The sequence below is a fragment of the Gaeumannomyces tritici genome (genome assembly GCF_000145635.1).
Source record: "Gaeumannomyces tritici R3-111a-1 unplaced genomic scaffold supercont2.10, whole genome shotgun sequence".
Lineage (NCBI taxonomy): Eukaryota > Fungi > Ascomycota > Sordariomycetes > Magnaporthales > Magnaporthaceae > Gaeumannomyces > Gaeumannomyces tritici.
This window is the reverse complement of record NW_008804554.1, coordinates 798,836-816,516: the sequence shown is the minus strand read 5'-3', so window position 1 is coordinate 816,516 and position 17,681 is coordinate 798,836. Positions and strand designations below refer to the sequence as shown.

The 17,681-nt window shown below is 60.8% G+C and overlaps 8 protein-coding genes and 1 non-coding gene across 9 annotated transcripts; 4 read left to right on the top strand and 5 right to left on the bottom strand.

Annotated features, from left to right (window-relative positions):
- Nucleotides 1-461: 461 nt before the first annotated feature.
- On the top strand, nucleotides 462-4,024 carry GGTG_13136 (hypothetical protein; the record flags this gene model as incomplete). The annotated part of the gene is made up of 7 exons (XM_009231038.1): nucleotides 462-572; nucleotides 649-1,028; nucleotides 1,110-1,379; nucleotides 1,453-1,471; nucleotides 1,546-1,770; nucleotides 1,845-2,568; nucleotides 2,634-4,024. 7 exons carry the CDS (start codon nucleotides 462-464, stop codon nucleotides 4,022-4,024), a joined length of 3,120 nt encoding a protein of 1,039 aa, XP_009229302.1.
- Nucleotides 4,025-4,298: 274 nt separating this feature from the next.
- On the bottom strand, nucleotides 4,299-4,369 carry GGTG_20259. Its single transcript has one exon. It is a non-coding gene; the product is annotated as a tRNA-Gly (tRNA).
- Nucleotides 4,370-4,616: 247 nt separating this feature from the next.
- GGTG_13134 (hypothetical protein) lies at nucleotides 4,617-6,930 on the top strand. The gene has a single exon (XM_009231036.1). The coding sequence runs from the start codon at nucleotides 5,078-5,080 to the stop codon at nucleotides 6,017-6,019; it is 942 nt and encodes a 313-aa protein (XP_009229300.1). The 5' UTR covers nucleotides 4,617-5,077; the 3' UTR covers nucleotides 6,020-6,930.
- Nucleotides 6,299-6,622, bottom strand: GGTG_13135 (hypothetical protein; the record flags this gene model as incomplete). Its single annotated transcript, XM_009231037.1, has 1 exon — nucleotides 6,299-6,622. One exon carries the CDS (start codon nucleotides 6,620-6,622, stop codon nucleotides 6,299-6,301), a length of 324 nt encoding a protein of 107 aa, XP_009229301.1.
- Nucleotides 6,931-7,396: 466 nt separating the features above from the next.
- On the bottom strand, nucleotides 7,397-8,077 carry GGTG_13133 (hypothetical protein; the record flags this gene model as incomplete). Its single annotated transcript, XM_009231035.1, has 2 exons — nucleotides 7,397-7,429; nucleotides 7,475-8,077. 2 exons carry the CDS (start codon nucleotides 8,075-8,077, stop codon nucleotides 7,397-7,399), a joined length of 636 nt encoding a protein of 211 aa, XP_009229299.1.
- A 1,355-nt stretch (nucleotides 8,078-9,432) lies between these two features.
- Nucleotides 9,433-9,636, bottom strand: GGTG_13132 (hypothetical protein; the record flags this gene model as incomplete). The annotated part of the gene is made up of 1 exon (XM_009231034.1): nucleotides 9,433-9,636. One exon carries the CDS (start codon nucleotides 9,634-9,636, stop codon nucleotides 9,433-9,435), a length of 204 nt encoding a protein of 67 aa, XP_009229298.1.
- An 859-nt stretch (nucleotides 9,637-10,495) lies between these two features.
- Nucleotides 10,496-11,771, bottom strand: GGTG_13131 (hypothetical protein). Its single transcript, XM_009231033.1, has one exon. The coding sequence runs from the start codon at nucleotides 11,525-11,527 to the stop codon at nucleotides 10,544-10,546; it is 984 nt and encodes a 327-aa protein (XP_009229297.1). The 5' UTR covers nucleotides 11,528-11,771; the 3' UTR covers nucleotides 10,496-10,543.
- A 248-nt stretch (nucleotides 11,772-12,019) lies between these two features.
- On the top strand, nucleotides 12,020-14,436 carry GGTG_13130 (hypothetical protein; the record flags this gene model as incomplete). Its single annotated transcript, XM_009231032.1, has 2 exons — nucleotides 12,020-13,429; nucleotides 13,534-14,436. The coding sequence occupies 2 exons, from the start codon at nucleotides 12,020-12,022 to the stop codon at nucleotides 14,434-14,436; spliced, it is 2,313 nt and encodes a 770-aa protein (XP_009229296.1).
- A 992-nt stretch (nucleotides 14,437-15,428) lies between these two features.
- GGTG_13129 (choline dehydrogenase) lies at nucleotides 15,429-17,459 on the top strand (the record flags this gene model as incomplete). Its single annotated transcript, XM_009231031.1, has 4 exons — nucleotides 15,429-15,540; nucleotides 15,599-16,508; nucleotides 16,579-16,993; nucleotides 17,061-17,459. The coding sequence occupies 4 exons, from the start codon at nucleotides 15,429-15,431 to the stop codon at nucleotides 17,457-17,459; spliced, it is 1,836 nt and encodes a 611-aa protein (XP_009229295.1).
- Between the last annotated feature and the right edge of the window lie 222 nt (nucleotides 17,460-17,681).

Here is a 17,681-nt window from a genome sequence, read left to right as displayed (position 1 = left end):
CCGCCCGACACTACGACACGACTCGGACGCTGTCTCCTGCCTATTCACTTGTCGGCTCGATGACGTCGGGTATGGTCGTCCACGGGGCGGTAACGGGCTTGCCCGCCGCGGGGTCGCGACCATGCGGGAGACTGTCGAGATTGGAGGGGAGGGGTCCGATATAAACACGAGACGAAGCCGCTCCATTCACTGCCCGCGACTGGACTGAGGGAGCAGAGTCAGGGATGAGGTTTGAGCTGGCCCTTGGAGCAGCGCGGCACCCTGCATTCCCGTCTTCCTGTCAGTCGAAGCCAGTTCAAGGCAAGCGAACGAGCTCGTGTTGCTTGGTCCCTTGACTCGGCGATATCACACAAATACACGCGCAACCCTCAAGGGGACAACTTCGCATTTCCGTCACAGCCCCTCTCGTCCTCTCTTTTCGTCCTTCTCTCTCCTAGGGCTTGCAGAGGAGAAAGTCGAAGATGAAGATCTGGGCCATAGCGTCGTGGGCGGCTCGGGCCGCAGGCGTGCTGGGCGCCTTGAACATCCGCGGCCCATCAGACCCCGCCGCGAAGAGGCAATTGCAAGATCTTGTGAGCCAACCCGCTTTGAACATGCTCCGCGAGCGTCCCCTCCGCCTCTGCTAACACACACGGCCACGCGCCGCAGGTTACCTGGGACGACCGGTCCATCTTCGTCCGCGGCGAGCGCGTCATGGTCTTCGCGGGCGAGTTCCACCCCTTCCGGCTGCCGGTGCCGTCGCTCTGGCTCGACGCCATGCAGAAGATCCGGGCCCTGGGCATGAACGCCGTCTCCATCTACATCGACTGGGCCCTGCTCGAGGGCACGCAAGGCCGGTACCGGGCCGACGGCGTCTTCGCCCTCGAGCCCTTCTTCGAGGCCGCGTCCGAGGCGGGCCTGTACGTCATCGCGCGACCGGGCCCTTACATTAACGCTGAGGTCTCGGGCGGCGGCTTCCCGGGCTGGCTCACCAGGATCAACGGGACGCTCCGGACCAAGGACAGGGCCTACCTCGAGGCTAGTGATATGTACGTTTGCTGGTATTGACCTGGGGAGCAAGCACAAGTCCACGAGCGGTGTTTACTGACAGCCACGCTCCTTCGTCGCAGCTACATGGCCAACATCTGCAAGGCAATCGCCAAGGCGCAGATCACCAACGGCGGGCCTGTCATCCTCTTCCAGCCCGAGAACGAGTACTCCAGCACCACGGGCAGGACCAAGCCGTTCCCCGACGGCGATTACGTGCAGTACATCATCGACCAAGCCAGAGCCGCCGGTGTCGTTGTCCCAATGATCAACAACGACGTTGGAGCTTACGGAAACTTGAAGCCCAACAACGGACCTGGCTCGCCGGATATTTATGGCCACGATGCCTACTTGTATGTGCACCGGGCGTATTGTCGCGCCCTTGGCCAACATTATTGACTTTCACTGACACCGATGCCAAAATAGCTGGGGACCAGATGATTGCGTGCGTGACAACAGCCTTCTTGGTCACACCCCCGGTCGTGTCTTGAACTAGAGTGCTGACATGTTACACGACAGGAACGGCCAGACGCCTGGCGCAATGCCGACTTTAGCTGGGGAGCCAAGCACAAGGACATAAGCCCAAAGACCCCACATTCGCTCGTCGAGTTCCAGGGCGGGTCGTGGATGTCTTGGGGAGGGCCGGGGTACGACAAGTGCGCGCACCTGATGGGTCCGGAGTTTATGAGCATCTTCTACAAGACGACCTTTGGCATGGGCGTCAAGCTGCTGGGGTCGTACATGGTCGGTTTTTTTCTCTTTCTCACGACACCCGATGCCGCCTGCGACATTCTACTGACACAGAGGAACGAATACAGACGGTCGGCGGCGCCAACTGGGGCAACCTTGGCAACGACGGCGGCATCAGCTCCTACGACTACGGCGCCAGCGTGCGCGAGGACAGGCGCGTCGACCGCGCAAAGTACTCGGAGATCAAGCTCGTCGCCAACTTCGTCCGCGCCTCCGAGGCGGCCCTGGCCCTGGCGGTGCCCGACAACGCGACGGCCTCGGTCGCCGTCGGCCCTGGCGGCCAGCCGCTCGAGGTGAGCCGCTTGTCGGTTCCCGGGCCGACGGCCGAGAACCAGGCCCGGACGCAGTTCCTGGTGGTGCGGCACCGCGACATCACGGTGGCGACGAGCACGCCCTACACGCTCAGCGTGCGCAGCAGCCGCGGGCCCGGCGACGTCTCGATCCCGCGGCAGGGCGGCAGCCTGACGCTGCAGGGGCGCGACGCAAAGGTGCACGTGGTCGACTACGACGCGGGCGGCGTCGAGGTCGTCTACTGCACGGCCGACATCTTCACGTGGAAGCGCATGCCCGACGGCCGCGTGCTGCTGATCGTGTACGGCGGCGTGGGCGAGCGTCACGAGATTGGCGTCGCAGAGGCGAGCGTGGCCGGGGGCGGGAACAAGGGCGACACGACGCCGCCGTCCTCGGGGAACACGCTGATCCGCGATGGCATCATCTCGTTCAGCTGGGAGGTGACGGAGGCTGAGAAGAGGGAGATGATCAGGCTTGGGTCGTTGGATGTCATGCTGCTCGGTAAGCTACCCTTGCCAACGTCAAGCGGATGGGCTCCCCCAGACATCAACTAACATTCCCAACAGACAGGGCTCAAGCACGGGCTTTCTGGGTGGTCGACGTCGCCAACCACCCGAACGCGACGGCCAAGAAGGCACCCACAGACGGCGCCCTCGTCGTCAAGGGCGGGTACCTGATCCGCTCCGCCTCGCTGGACGGCTCGGTGCTGCGCGTCCAGGGCGACTTTGACCGAACGGCCACGCTCGAGTTCATGGGCGTTCCGCCGCAGGCGACGGCGCTGTCGGTGAACGGCAACAGCACAAACTTCAGCGTGGACGCCACCACGGGCTTCTGGAAGACCACGGTCCTGCACTGGAAGCCCGAACTCAAGCTGCCCGACCTCAACTCGCCGGGCCAGGACTGGCGCTACGTCGACTCGCTGCCCGAGATCCGGCCCGGGTACGACGACGCCAGGTGGCCGCGGGCCAACCGCACGACCACGCCCAACATCGCGTACCCCAACCTCGCGACGCCCGTGTCGCTGTACGCGGCCGACTACGGCTTCCACAGCGGCTTCCTCGTCTACCGCGGCAGCTTCGTCGCCACGGGCGCCGAGACGGCCGTCGCGCTGCAGACGCAGGGCGGCGTAGCCTTTGGGTCAGCCGTCTGGCTCGACGACAAGCTGTTGGGCGCGTGGCCGGGCGAGAACAACGTGCAGATCCGGGAGGCGACGTTTGACCTCGCGGGGCCGCCGGCTCCGGGCCGCCACACCCTCACGGTGCTGATCGACAACCACGGCCACGAGCTGAACCTCGTGTCGGACGGCGACGTCATGAAGAAGCCGCGCGGCGTCATGAGCTACAGCTTCACATCCTCCCAGCCCCAGCCGGCCGTCGAGTGGGCGCTGACGGGCAACCTCGGCGGCGAGAACTACCTCGACCTGGCGCGCGGCCCGCTCAACGAGGGCGGGCTGTGGGCCGAGCGGCACGGCTACCACCTGCCGGGCGCCCCCGGCGCGTCGTGGGCGGCGCGGCACCCGGTCGCGGACGGCATCCCGTCGGCCGGGGTGGGCTTCTTCGCGACGCGGTTCGCGCTCGACATGCCGCGCGGCTTCGACGTGCCGCTGTACGTCGTCCTCGCCAACTCGTCGGGCAGCGGCACGGGCGGCCGCGGGGACGTGGCTGGCGGCAACTACTACCGCGTCCAGGTCTTTGTCAACGGCTGGCAGTTTGGCCGCTACGTCAGCCACCTGGGCCCGCAGGATGCCTTCCACGTGCCCGAGGGGATACTGGACTACCACGGCGAGAACTGGCTGGCCATCAGTCTGTGGGGGTCGCAGCCTGGCGGTGCGAAGTTGGCGGGGATCGCGCTGACGACGGCGCCGGGGACGGCGGGGCCGAGCGTCATCATGTCGGGGTACAAGAATGTCACGCTGGTCGAGGCGCCGGCGTGGACTGAGCGGGCGGGGGCGTATTGAGAGGCTGGTGTTTGGTCCTTCGTTGGTGAGGAGGAGAGTTAATGAGGCTTGACGTTGGCGCTGAGTTGCCGAAAGGGGCAGGTGATGATTGATAATTGCCCGAGTTTAATTGAGATACCGAACCCCATCATTGTAACTACCGTGCAAGGCTGAGTGTGCATATGGTGTGGTTGAAAGTGTGGCTGAGCATAAGCTGTGCAAAAAGCTGCTGATGGTAAGGAAAGTAGAAAAAAGGTTGGTGCCGACCATCTTGAAAGACGACCGACGGATGCGATGCGTGTGCCCGGACTCGAACCGGGAGCCCATCGATGGCAACGATGGATTTTACCCTTAAACCACACACGCTTCTCGCTTGATGATCGCTGGCCCTGCTGCGGGATTGATGCGGACGAAGGCCGGCCGTAGAAAGGCGGTGGGGAAGACTGAGAAGGTATCCATGTTGCGCAGTCCATGTTCCAGGCATCCATGAATGGCATTTGTCCAACGGCAACACATGGAATTCGGACCTGGGCGCGTGGCTTCCGTCATTGAAAAGCCTTCGCGTACCGTACCCACCGCCTCTTTACGTGAGTCAACCGGCTATGTGGGAAAGCGTTTGGTGTCACCTCGCCGTCGCACCACCTCTCAGTGGTCCCGGAAGCACGACCCAATGGCGTTTACGAAACGGGGGGGCATGCCTGCCAGCTGACGGCAGCAAAAGCAGCACAAATCCATGCAGCAGCACAACCGAGGCCTCACTTGCAGACGCTGATGCACCATCACGACAGCCAGCGCGCGCTGCCAAGGCAGCCTCCCCCGTCCCTCGCCCGACGGCGCGGGGAGCATGTGGGCTCCGCCACGCCCATCTGCCAGGTCTCGGGAGACGCCGGGGGCGGTGCGCGGGGGAGCACGAGAGTTTTGGGGGTAGCTAGCGGTCCATGTGCGGCCGCGTGATCCTGCCATGATGAAGGGAGACAGGGCGAACCAGGCGGGCTGCGGGCTTTCAAGGCCTCGACAGAGATCGGCCGTTGCCTAAAAGTGACGGGCGAGGCGACGTGCACAACTGGCAGGTCGATGCTACTTAAGTGTCTTAACCCCAGGTTGCCCTGTTTTCCATGTCGTGCATTTCATGACCTGTTTATGGGTTTTGATCCAACGCTGCGCACGATTCTTGCGAACCGACAAAACAGGCCCGCCTATCAGACGACAGGAACTACCACCGGCGCAATGGCGGGCTGGGCACAACAACCGGCCGTCAGATACGACACCCGGCCCTGGGATAGCGGCCAGCAGCTGCAAAACCGACACCGCCGAGACTCGGGCGCCGTGGTCCACCACCATGTCCCTGACCACCCCCAACGCAGCAGGAACCACAGCGCCCATCGCCCGCACCACCATCACCACAACCACCAGCACAGGCACAATCATCATGGCGGCCGGCACCAAGACTCCAGCAGCTCCCAAAACGCCCTCGTCGCCGCCACAGGCGACTACGTGGCCCGCCGCCTCGTCCCCCAGCTGCAGAGCGGCGCCCCGTCGCGCCCCGTGTCTCTCTTCATGAACTACGGCACCATGGTCGTGCCCAGCACCGACATCCTCTCCCCACAGGACAGCACCAGCAACACCACCGCCGCCAACGCCGTCCTCTTCAACGCCCCCGGCTCGACCATGATCCTGACGCCGCCACCCCCGCCCCGGCCCCGCCGTCCCAGGAGCGACGGGGCCGTCTACAGCGCGCACGTGGCTGGCGTCCCCGTCAGCAGCACCGGTGGTAGCAGCAGCACCGTCTACCGCTGCCCCACGGGCAACTACGTCGTGGCAGGGGCCGGCAGGGGCCGCCTCCACCGCGCCGGCAGCGCCGTGCTGGCCAGCTGCCCCGGCTGCGGGCTGCTGCGCACCACGTCGGGCGGCTACTGCCGCGACTGTGACATGGGCGCCAGCCTGGCCCGCGACGGCGCCGTAGCCCTGGCGCGGAGGTATCTCGTCGGGGCCAAGGGGCGGTTTTTGGGCAACTGAGCCCTTTGTGCTCGGCCCGGCTGTTGTCCTGTCGTTTCCATTGTCATGCTTAATGTTACCCATAACCTTATACGTTGGCTCCTAAAGGAGCGATTGCGGTTTTTTTTTTGGGTTTAATCCTACGAACAATCTTGTTGGCTAGCCCTTTCTTGTAATATCTAGCGACTTGCCGAATTCCTCTGCTCTTGCCTTCCATCTTTCTAACGACCTCCTTCATTCCCAATTTAATTTGTGGATTGTATTTTCCCACACAAATTCCGTTTAGAAGGACGTGCCCGTTCATTCAAACATCTCCATCATCCAGTCCGCCCGCCGATTGCCGTACCGACACCGGAGAATATCCGCCGCCGTGCGACCGTCGTGGTCCCGGATGTGTATCCCAATGCCTTGCTGGCAGAGTACCATGGACGCGTGCTTGAGAAACATTAGGTTCAAGTTGTAGTGGAGGAGCAGGTGCAGCGCTGTCCTTCCACCAGCGTCGACAGCGTTAATGTCCTTGACGGCCCTTGCCAACATCCATACGCAGTCGACGGCATCTGCCCGCCTCGCCCTTGTCGGAGGATCGTCGTTTTTGCCCATGTAATACCCGAGCCTCCTAACCATCTTCAGCAACGGCGTCTCTCCCCGCTCACACCGCGCGTCCGGATCGGCGCCTGAAGCGAGGAGGGTAGCGATCAATTCAGGGCGAGCGCCATCAAGCTTGCTGGCGGCGAAGTGCACTGCGTATCGATTATCCGCCACGACGATGACGAGTTATTGTTCAGGAGGGGGCGGACCAACGACATGTACCCTGATGGATTGTGGATGCATTGACGTGAACTTACAGACGTTGCTCCGACGCGCATGGTAAAAGCCTAGCCAGTTCACGGGATCAGAATCGAAAATGTCTCCGAGACTGGTCAAGCGGATGTTTGCCCCACGATCCAAAAGAAGCCCGATAACGCGGCTGCCCTGGAGCGTGCGGCACAGAGCAAGGGGTTGAGACCCTCGGGCAAATATTCGTTGACGTCGACTCCCCAGTCAAGCCAGAACTCGACCATGGGCAAGTCGTGTTCTCCCGCGGCATGGCACAGTGCCCTGGGCATTAGATTGACAGCCTGTTCGGGCAGCCTGGCGAGGAGGGGAGGGACTATTGCCAAGAAATCCTCCCTTGCCCAGCCCTTGCGTCCATAAGTCGCGAACGGAAGGATTTCCAGATCCGGATCCTCGAGGCCAGCCCGAGCAAGACACTTAAGCGCGTCGAGGTGAAGGGTGCAATCTTCTGAGGGCAAAAATCTCAGAACAACGGTAGATATCGGTGCACCCCTGCTGATTGCCCATTCCAGCATCTCGACCCCGCCCATCATAAGCGCGGTCGATGCCTATCGTATTGTTCCCCTAGTTAGCGCCTTTGCCACGACGGTAGCGATTCTTCTATAAAAGCCGACATGGCTTGCAGCCCCGACCGGAGCTTACAAAGGTCCGCGAGCAGTATTCTCGCTCCGATGCGTACAGCCCAACGTCAAGCCCACGGCTGATCAGGAGATCAATGACATCGAGCGTGTGCTGGCATGTGCGGTCTCGCCTCTCCATCAACAGGTTGCAGACGGGCCCCATCTCCACATCGTGCCAGTCCTGCTGCATATAGGGAATGTTGGGGTCGGCGCCGGAGTCGAGCAACAGACGCACAAGATCACTGCAAAGGGGCTTCTCGCCCCACTTGGAGTTGCCGTCATACTGGTGTTTAACAGCGCAGTGGAGCGGCGTAAACATTGACTTGTGCTCCGGCGCATCGGCGTTGGGGTCAGCACCCAGGGCGAGGAGCAGACACGCGATTTCCGTGCGGCGCTCCAGAGCGGCCTCGTGGAGGACGGTGACCCCGTATCTGTCCCCGCCGGGGTCGGTATGGATGCCATTGATGTCGATGTCCCGGGCCCGGACCAGGAACGATTTGACCGCGGCCAGGTCGCCTGCGCGCACAGCCCGGCGAAAGTCGCGGGCGTCGCGGTCGGCTGGGTCGATCCGGGGACCCGCCTTTGCGGCTCGAATGTTGTACTGCTCCATATACACCAAGCACATCGCGACGGTTACGTCCTTGCGTGGTGGCGGGGAGTCGAGAGCGGCCCGGCGAAGGAGGTTAAGGGGCCGGCAGGTTCAGGCTGCTGTTATGTCCGCTTAATGATGGGCGCCTGCTGGAGGTGCACCAACAACCACATGCAGACATGAAGTCAAGCATGGGGTTAGCCACACAAGCCCCACCACCACATACGCATTCACGCTCCTGCATTATTCCGACCAAAGCTATCCCTGTTACGATACGTTCGCCCACTTCCTATCGGCCTCACAAGGGATCAGTATGGATCACGCCCTGCTCCTCCACCTGCTGGCCACGCGCCTGGGCCCTGCCGGCGCGCCGCTTCGGGCAGCGCGGGCTACAACGCCGCGTTTCCGTCAAGTATCCCCCAATTTTGGGACACCAGGACATTTTGGAAAGTGATGTGAGACAAACAAGATGTCAAGGTGAGCTGGAAGACGCCGTCCAGACTGCCCACGCTTATCGCTCGGCTTACCAAAGCGTTGGTAGGTCTGCTGCGGGCGTGGGGGTTTTGTCGGTCCTACCCAATTTGGTGCAATAGGTGCGTGTCTTTGCTGAGAATCGAGACCGAAACCGTCAGCGAGATGACCCGAGATAAGCAGCCGCTCGCTGCCACACACCACTGGACGTCCAAAAAGGAAGCCAGAGTTCCACAAACCGAGATATGTACACCCTCATGGTAAGTACCTGAGCCTTGGATTTGTTCAGGGACCCGCGTATGCTTACTTTCCTCCCTTTGTAATTCCACCCGGGAAAACGAGGCGCCTTGCCCTGCCTGTACGACGAGGTGTTCCCCGAACAAGCGTATTCAGGTCATTACAACGGAGATGGATTGGAGTAGGCTCGGATGTATTAAAGTAAAGCAGAGCGCAGACAAGGAGGAGGTTCGTCAGAGGGCGAGGAAAATAGCTGCGTTTCGACACGCTACACCCCTGGGCTGTTCCCCCATTTCCACCATAAACAAGAACAAAGTATCGCAAGCATGCAAGAAAATTCCGACCTCCGAAACGCCGCCTCAAGCTCCAAAAGACAAAATACCACCGTGCATTCTAGCTTGGGCTACCATGTATACAAAGCGTGTGGAAAGAATTCGAATGTGTCCTGTTGTTACAACCCCTCAAGGTATGTCGAGGATGCCAGATCATTGGAAGCAATCCCATGGGGTGGCTCCTATTTTATCGTGTGGTGTGGTGTGGTGGGCATGGGTGATATAGCTCGTACCCCTCCGCGGACCTGTCATTTGCGTCCCGGTGTCAGCATACGCATACAGCCAACAGTGACATAATGAAGGAAGGGCGGATAGCCTACTGGATGTTGCCCGGGATGTCCCGTCGTGTAATTAACGGCGGGGGCTAGCATCCTTGTCCTTGTGCTCCATTCCCGTCGTCTTTGCGTCGACGGACGACGCATGGAGCGTCTGAGAGTTGTCGACCATCCGCGGAGTATATGTGGGCGGGGCGTTCGGCCCAGGGGTAGAGGTCCAGGCATCATGACACCTCACGAGCCCCTTTGGTGAAGTCGAGCGGACAAGTTGTTTCGCCATTCTGGCCTCTGTTCGTTGGGAATCTCAAAGGTGGTAAAGTTTATTCCAAGATGGTATTGCCGCTAGTGTTTCCGTTGCTGCTGTTGATGCTGCTACTTGCTCAACCCGTCAATAATGCCGAGCAGGAGGCGGCATGGGCGACACTTAATACTTGATCATTTTAAGGCGTCCGCTGCGCCTCCATCTCACGAAGCATCCCGGTGGCATGATACGTAACCGGTAGGGCTGAAGCAATGCGGCCGGTCATGCTACCTGACCACCCAAGCCCGTGCCTGCTGCCTTGTTTTCCTGACCGGGCTGAGGCTCAAAAAAACACCCCATGCAATCGGCGGGCGGTAGGACACCGCCATTATTGCCAGCAACATGCTGTGCTACAGCAGCAAAACAGGCGGGCTTTCAGCACCCTGCAGGCCCTCCCCGCTCGTGTCATGGTCCTGGCAGCCCGGCTGGGCTCTGGTGAGTCAGCGTGGCTTTGCTTGGCCCCCCTCCTTCCATGCGGCATGTCAGACGATGGTGGTTGCACGGCGACAGTATTGAGCAGCTATTGGGCGGCGCGGAGAGGGGTCTGTCGGAGCCTGCCAGCGACGGTGCCGCCGCTGCAGGTCTCTGGTAGCGGGCTTACTTGCGCTGGCCCCGCGCCGTGTGGGTACGACGAGCTCGACGGTCCAGTCCCGTCGTGCCAGCCGTGCGGGAGTCCCCTTAAGAGGCTGCCTCGCTACCCACATAGCCGACGTGGCAGTGGCAGTTGCGGAGAGACCATGCAGGTAGATGGGACGATTGACAGAGGCCGGCTGGACCGCTGGGGAGAGTGAATCACATATTGGCTCACGATACCGACACACGGACGGATGCAAGGAGTAGGAAGTGGTGTGGAAAATGGGAGGGATATACTCGCTTAGTTACCTGCTCACTTTTTTAGGCTGTCGATGTACTCCTTCACCAATGCGTCCGCGCTCTGGTCCCTCTCCAGGCCCAGCCCCAGCTCGCGCGAGTAGTCAATGTTCCACGCCCAGCTGCGCAGGAGCCTCTCGCTAACCTCGTTCTGCTCCTCCTTGACCAACTTTAGCTTATCCTCGCCGCCGTACCTGGCCAGGGCGTCCAGCATCTCCTGCACGCTCGCGATGACGCCCGGGAAGTTGAGGGCGCGCTTGTGCGGTGGCAGCTTGTCGGCGGGCCAGCCCATGACGCGCACCAGGTTCTCGACGCAGACGCGGGGCGTGCACAGCGTGGCCTTGAACTGGCGGTCCGCGATGGGGACGCGGCACTCGAGCCCGGCCATGGGCTCGCGGATGATTCCCGACAAAAAGGCGCTGGCGGCGGGCGAGGGCGCGCCGGCGCGGACCGAGACCGAGGGGAAGCGCACACTGAAGGCGTCGAGCAGGCCGCGGCGGTTCAGGTCGTTGACGAGGATCTCGCACATGTACTTGGTGGCGCCGTAGACGCCCAGCGGCGTCGGCGTCGTGTCGGGCGTCACGACGTCGGGGAGCGGCGTACCGTAGACGGCGTTGGACGAGGCGTAGACGACGCGCACGCCGGGCTGCTCCGCCGCGAGCTTGAACAGGATGGCGCGGGTGGCGTCCAGGTTGACTCGCATGGCCAGGTCCGGGTTCACCTCGGACCCGGCCGACATGATGCCGTGGAAGATGAAGGCGGCGGCCAGCGGCTTGGGGGCTGCAGCGAACAGGGCGTCGAGGGAGGTCGGGTCGGTCAGGTCGGCCTGGACGCAGATGGCGTTCTCCGGGTGGGCGACGCCCGGCGGGACCTTGGGGGTGATGACATCGGTGAGGACGACGCGGTAGCCGGGCTCCTGCAAAAGGCGGGCGGCGAGCAGAGGCCCGATCATGCCGGACGCGCCGGTGATGAGCACATTCTTGATCCCGTCCGAGGCCATGGTGTCGACGGTGGTTTACGGTGAGGATGGAGGGGGTTATGTTTGGGCGTGAATATCAGGGGTATATTCAGAAGCTGTTCTACAATCATGTGTGCCTCGATACAGTCCCTGCCTTTGGAAACAAGCCGCTGATGTCCGATGTTCGGCGAGCCGTGAGACGCGGGGTCAAATCGGGCTGGGCCCGTTCCGGTGGGAACTGCAGCTTTGAGCTTTGGCTGTGTCGTTTAGCGTGTCTGTGTCTCACATTTAACCCCGCGCTGGATGGGCTGCTTTTCCACAACATGGAGAGCACTGCCCCTATCACAGAATCAACATGTTCACAAACCATTGGGGCGTTCCTTCTCGTCTGCGCTGGGTGGGTCTTCCTTCTGCCCGCAGGGAAGGAGCTGGAGCTACCTAGAACTGTACGCGTAACACGCCCGTCGCAGTTGCCCTGAATTAGAACATTTTAGGCCACAGGAGCTTCCGCTGGACTCGGCTCGCCCTCACCTAATGTCGAATCACGACTCTTGGGAGGACCAGCATGACGACATCTCAGGCGACAAATGGCAAGGCTGTGCGATATGCGGCCTCTCCAGCGATGGCGACGACGGCTTCTGGCTGGACTCGCTCGTGTTTGAGATCGAGATATCTGCACTGCTTCAGTCTCGCGGCGAGGGCTGCTGGGGCTGCTGCCTGATATTCGACGCCATCGCTGCCATCCACCCTAACCACAGCCTTTTCACCGAAACCCGCCAGATCCGCCTAACCATAGACCGTGGCCACGCGGGCGGCCTGACAGTCAAATTCACCGCACAAGATCGCATCGTTTTCGCCCTTCCCACTACCAGCTTCGAGATTTTTGGGCTCCGGGGCTTGCCTAACCCGTTCAGATCCCTCGCCAAGGTCGACGAGATTATCCAGGACACTCGAGATGCCCGTGTCTGCGGAGCCAAGATTTCCACGTGGCTCGGGAAGTGTGTCGGCCCTGACGCCGACCCCTGGCACACCTCGTCCTGTCGAGGCACCGACCCAGACTTCACACCACGGCGCTTGATCCATGTCAGACAAACGAGCGACCCAGACGTCCACCTTGTCGAGCCCGGTGATCCCCTGGATCAAGTCCTACACCCGGTGTCCTATGTCGCCCTGAGCTACTGCTGGGGCCCCGATACCACTGGCATTGTCAAGACTCTGAAAGAAAACATCGAACAGCATCGTCGTGGAATGTCCATCAGCGCCCTTCCGAGGACGCTGCAGGACGCCATCACCGTATGTCGCAGCATCAATGTGCCATATATCTGGATCGACGCGCTATGCATCATCCAGAACGACTCGAACGATTGGGAGACCGAGTCTGTCAAGATGCTCGATATCTACTCCAACTCACACCTTACCATCGCCGTCCACCATGCCGTGTCGTGCAAGGACGGCTTCCTTGGCGGGCAGCTTTTTGGGGAGGAAACTTGGCAGATCAAGTTCCATACGACCATTCCCAGTAACGGTACACCTACAAGCTCGTTCCCGATGGCCCTGAGACAGAGGCTTTCTCGGGACGACGGTGTCCTAGTTCCGTTCCCCGAAGACGACGCGTCCCACAAAACACCGCTTCTAGAACGTGGCTGGACTTTCCAGGAGGCCATCATGCCCCGCCGGATCATTCACTTTACCACCCGCGAGCTCATCTGGGAGTGCGGCTCAGCTCACTGGTGCGAATGCGGCCATGTCGAGCATCCAGATCGATACCAGATGCATGAAACGGCACACCAGCTCCTCGTCAAGACAAACACCGAGACCAGTCGAACGGGGCAGATTTTCGATCCGGGACAAGTATGGATCAACATTTTGAGAAGTTACGGCAAGCGCAGATTCACCAATCCTTCCGACAGGCTGATTGCCTTGTCTGGCGTGGCCAAGATCATGGTGCGCGAGCTAATCAAGGTTGGTCATCATTTCTCTTGGCCTTGTGTTTGCCTTGCACGAAGGGATCCTCGGTCTAACATAGGCGGCGCGTATCGAACCTTCAGGTGTCTCCGTTCCAACAAGAAACGCTTGTATCAGTTTATCTGGCCGGGATTTACCGCACTCACATGCCTCGTCAACTTCTCTGGGAAACGGACTGGATGTCTACAAAGACAGTCGACGCGGTCCCATCAATCATTGAGGATAGAACAAACCCTTACCTAGCGCCGTCATGGTCATGGGCCTCGGTGCGGCACTCGACAACCTACCGTATGGGCCAGTGGCAGGAGACTTCCCACATCGAGCTTATGGGCGCATTTTGTACGCCGAAGCAAGCAGGCGGTGACCTGACAGGAATCATAGTCTACGGAGAGCTCCAGATCCGCGGCCTTGTAGTTCCAGTCGTTCTCAACACGTGGCCCTCGTCGTTGCCATTGGATATTACACCGCGTCCGCCGGATGACGGACCAACACGTGCCAACAAATGGACTGGCCGTGCCGCCGAGGTGCGCCGTCGAGACCACTTGGAATCCGTTGTGCGCGCGCGAAACGGCTGCAAGGTGGAAGTCTTATGTGATGTCGAGCAGGCAGTCAGTGTCAGCGACCCAGACAGTCAGCTATGTGCGTGCTGGGGGTCAAACTGGTGTTGGAACTGCGCCGAGGATATTAACTGGGACAACCCAGAGTTCTGCTGCATGAAAATGGCCACTCACATGTGGGAGTTTGGCCGGGCCAGATGGACCATCAAGGGCCACTTGCTAGTATTTAGGCGGTCCAAGGCGGTCCAAGGTGCATGGGAGCGTGTGGCGTTGGGAACACTTGACTCTCAAAGCATCTTGTTGGCGCCGCGCCACAAAATCTCGCCCTGGGCAGGCCGGCAAAACCCCGAGGAGATAAAACGGGACTTTGAGCGGGAAGAATGGGGGTTGTTCAGGGGCGGGGAGATCAAAACTCTGCGGGTGGTTTGAAGGATAGGAATGCCCAAAAACAGAGGTCATTCCTCCGATGCCGACACCTGACCGCATTTCAACCGTCAAGAAACAGGTTCTGTCGTGGGAGATTCCCTTGGAAGATGCTGCCACGCCAAGATATCACCGGCTGACTCTTATTCTCGGCGGAAACAGACCAGATTCAGCATTGCGACGCATCCGCTTGCTACAAAGCACAATATACTTCACTGATGACGAGGCTCGGAGCCATTCTCCTGGTCAAGCGCCAATCATTACCGGTTTGGTGCATCCTTACCGCAGACGGGTAGCACGGCAGGATTCGGGCTGACGGAGGAGAAGCCGTCAAGCGGAGATCGAATAAACGGCGCAGGCTTTTCGGGCCTACTGGGTCTGTCGGGCACCGGCTCAGCTACTGTAATGCCGACCCGAGATGGAGCAACATTGGCAGCACCATTTGAGGCTGCCAGCTGCCATCACGCGACTGGAACAAGCCACACTGGGCATTGGGAGGGTTAAGGCAGGCCAGCGTGGCAGCAGCGAATAGCACACCGGGGAGCTCGCAGTAGCCTTCTTGGCGCGCGCCGATCCGGTGCGGGGAGAATCCTATCCTCGGGTTCCAACAGCTCAACCCCGCCGGGGCTCGCGTTCCTTTCGTGGACTACCCGGCAGACAAGGCTTGGCACGCAGATGGTGGCTGACGATGACGCAGACGACGCAGACGAGATGGCGCTGAATGCGGGAGCGGAAAGGAAGCCTCCCGTGGAAAGACTCCAGAAGGGATGGAATGTCATCGCGATCGGGAGACGGGTTTGTCCCCGGTGGGCCACGGCGATATATCATGTCCATACGGCCCTGTCGTTATGCCTGCGTCCAAATGGCCGAAGGATATCCCTCGCCTCATCGCGGTGTTTCTCCGCGCCATTCGCTCCCCCCTCCCGCACCGCCTGTGACTTGTGACAGTCCACACCAATTCAGGTCGCATCGAGGCATTGTCGATCAGGGACCGCAGTATGATTTGCGCCGCCGCAACCCTCGCGTTTCTCGCCGTCGCTGCCGCAGCCCCTATCAAGGGACTCGACCGGCAGACCATCCAGGACCAATATGACTTCATCATCGCCGGAGGTAAGCACTTGGTCCCCCCGTGTTGCTGCCGTCAAGAATCGCAGACTGACGCGTACAGGTGGCACCGCCGGCCTGGTCCTTGCGAATCGTCTCACCGAGTCGGGTAAGAACCGCGTCCTGGTCCTCGAGGCCGGGCCCGAGCCGACTGTGGTGTCGGCCTACAAGGCCCCCGGCGGCAACCAGCTTCTTGGAGGGACGGCCATAGACTGGTCTTTCTACACGACGCCACAGGAGCACCTGGACGGCCGGGTCCTCCGATACCACCGCGGCCGCTGCCTAGGCGGGAGCAGCGTCACCAACGGGCTATTCTACGGCCGCGGTAGCGCCTCAGTCTTCGATGACTGGGTCCGCCTCGGCAACCCCGGCTGGGGTTGGGACGACCTGTACCCACTGGCCATCAAGGGGACGCACTTCAACCCTCCGCACGACCACGAGGTACGCGGGTTCGACGTCACCCACAAGACGTGGGATCCCAGCGCGTACAGCGATGGACCTCTGCAGCTCGCCTTCCAGGGATACGTGCCTCCATCGACAGTAGGGTTCATGCAGGCGGTGTCGGAGGCGCTGCAGATTCCCATCGTGAAGGACTACAACATGGGGAACAGCACGGGTGTCAAGCAGGGGACGGGCACGCTGGACGGCGACCTGATGCGCAGCTCGGCCTACGACTCGTACTACAAGCAGGCTGCCGGGCGGGAGAACCTCGACGTGCTGTTCCACGCACCCGTATGGCAGATCCTGACAGAGGGCACTTCAGATGCTAGCAGCAAGCCCAAGGCGACAGGAGTTGCGTTTATGGACCACCCTTCGGGGATGGTGTACGAGGCCAAGGCGGCCAAAGAGGTCATTGTCAGCATGGGAGCCTTCAACTCGCCTCAGATCCTGATGGTCTCGGGCATCGGCCCCAAGAGCCAGCTGGACAAGTTTGCGATCAAGCCGCTCGTCGTCAACGAGAACATTGGCCAGCAGTAGGCTCTGCCCAACTCTTTTGGAGCGCATGTTCGAGTTTGGTCTTTTTGCTAACACGTCTTCCCACAGCCTCAACGACCACTCCGTCTTCAGCATCATGGCCCTTTCCACGCCCGAGTTCTCCACCATCGAGATGATGGCTTCGTGGACGCGGCTTCGTGAGGCGCAAGACGAATTTTACGCCAACAGATCTGGGCGCTACACGGCCCCGTCGGGCATCACCAACGGGTTCCAAAAGCTGTCTGAGACGGAGCTGCGCGCGATTGGGGCCGAGGAGATCATCACTCGCAAGCTGGCTAACCAATCCCACATCGAGTACCTCTTCGAGCCCATCTGGTACCCGGGCGGGCCGACGCCATACTACACGCCCCGCGGGAACGAGTCGTACATCTCGGTCACGGCGTCGAGCATGGTGGCTCTGTCGAGGGGCAACGTCACGCTGAAGAGCGCGTCCATGGCCGAGTTTCCGAGCATCAATCCCAACGTAAGTCCACTACCCATGCGGGACGGGGAGGCTTTGCAGCCGGATTTGCTGACCCAACTGCCGCCAGTACTATGCCCATCCCGTCGACCGCACAATCTCCATCGAGTCGTTCAAGTACCTGCGCAAAATCCTCGCCCACCCGGCGCTGTCCCAATACACGCTAGGCTCCAACCACGGCGAGCTAAGCCCTGGCAGCGCCGTGACGGACGACGACGACGAGGCCATCTGGGAGTACGTCAAGTCCAACACGATCCCCAACTGGCACGCCTCGGGCACCAACCAGATGCTGCCGCTCGAGGACGGCGGTGTGGTGGACCCGCGCCTGCGGGTGTATGGTATGGACAAGCTGCGGGTCGTCGACTGCAGCATCATCCCGGTGCTGCCCGATGTGAACATCCTGGGGCCCGTGTACATGTTGGCCGAAAAGGGGGCGCAGCTCATCCGTGAAGACTGGGGTGATCTGTAACGGAGGCAGAGCAGCAAGTACTTTGGGCAGGCAGCCTAACCAGGAAGTGAAATATCTATAGGTCTCATGCAGTGGATCCTTCCTAATTAAGCCACGTACCCAAATACATTTTTCACCATAAAAAATCCCGCCAAATCGATGTATCGCTACCCGCACCTCCATTAGTAGCGGGACTTTTTATGGTGAAAAATGTAGCTAAGTGCGTGGCTTAATCAGGAATGA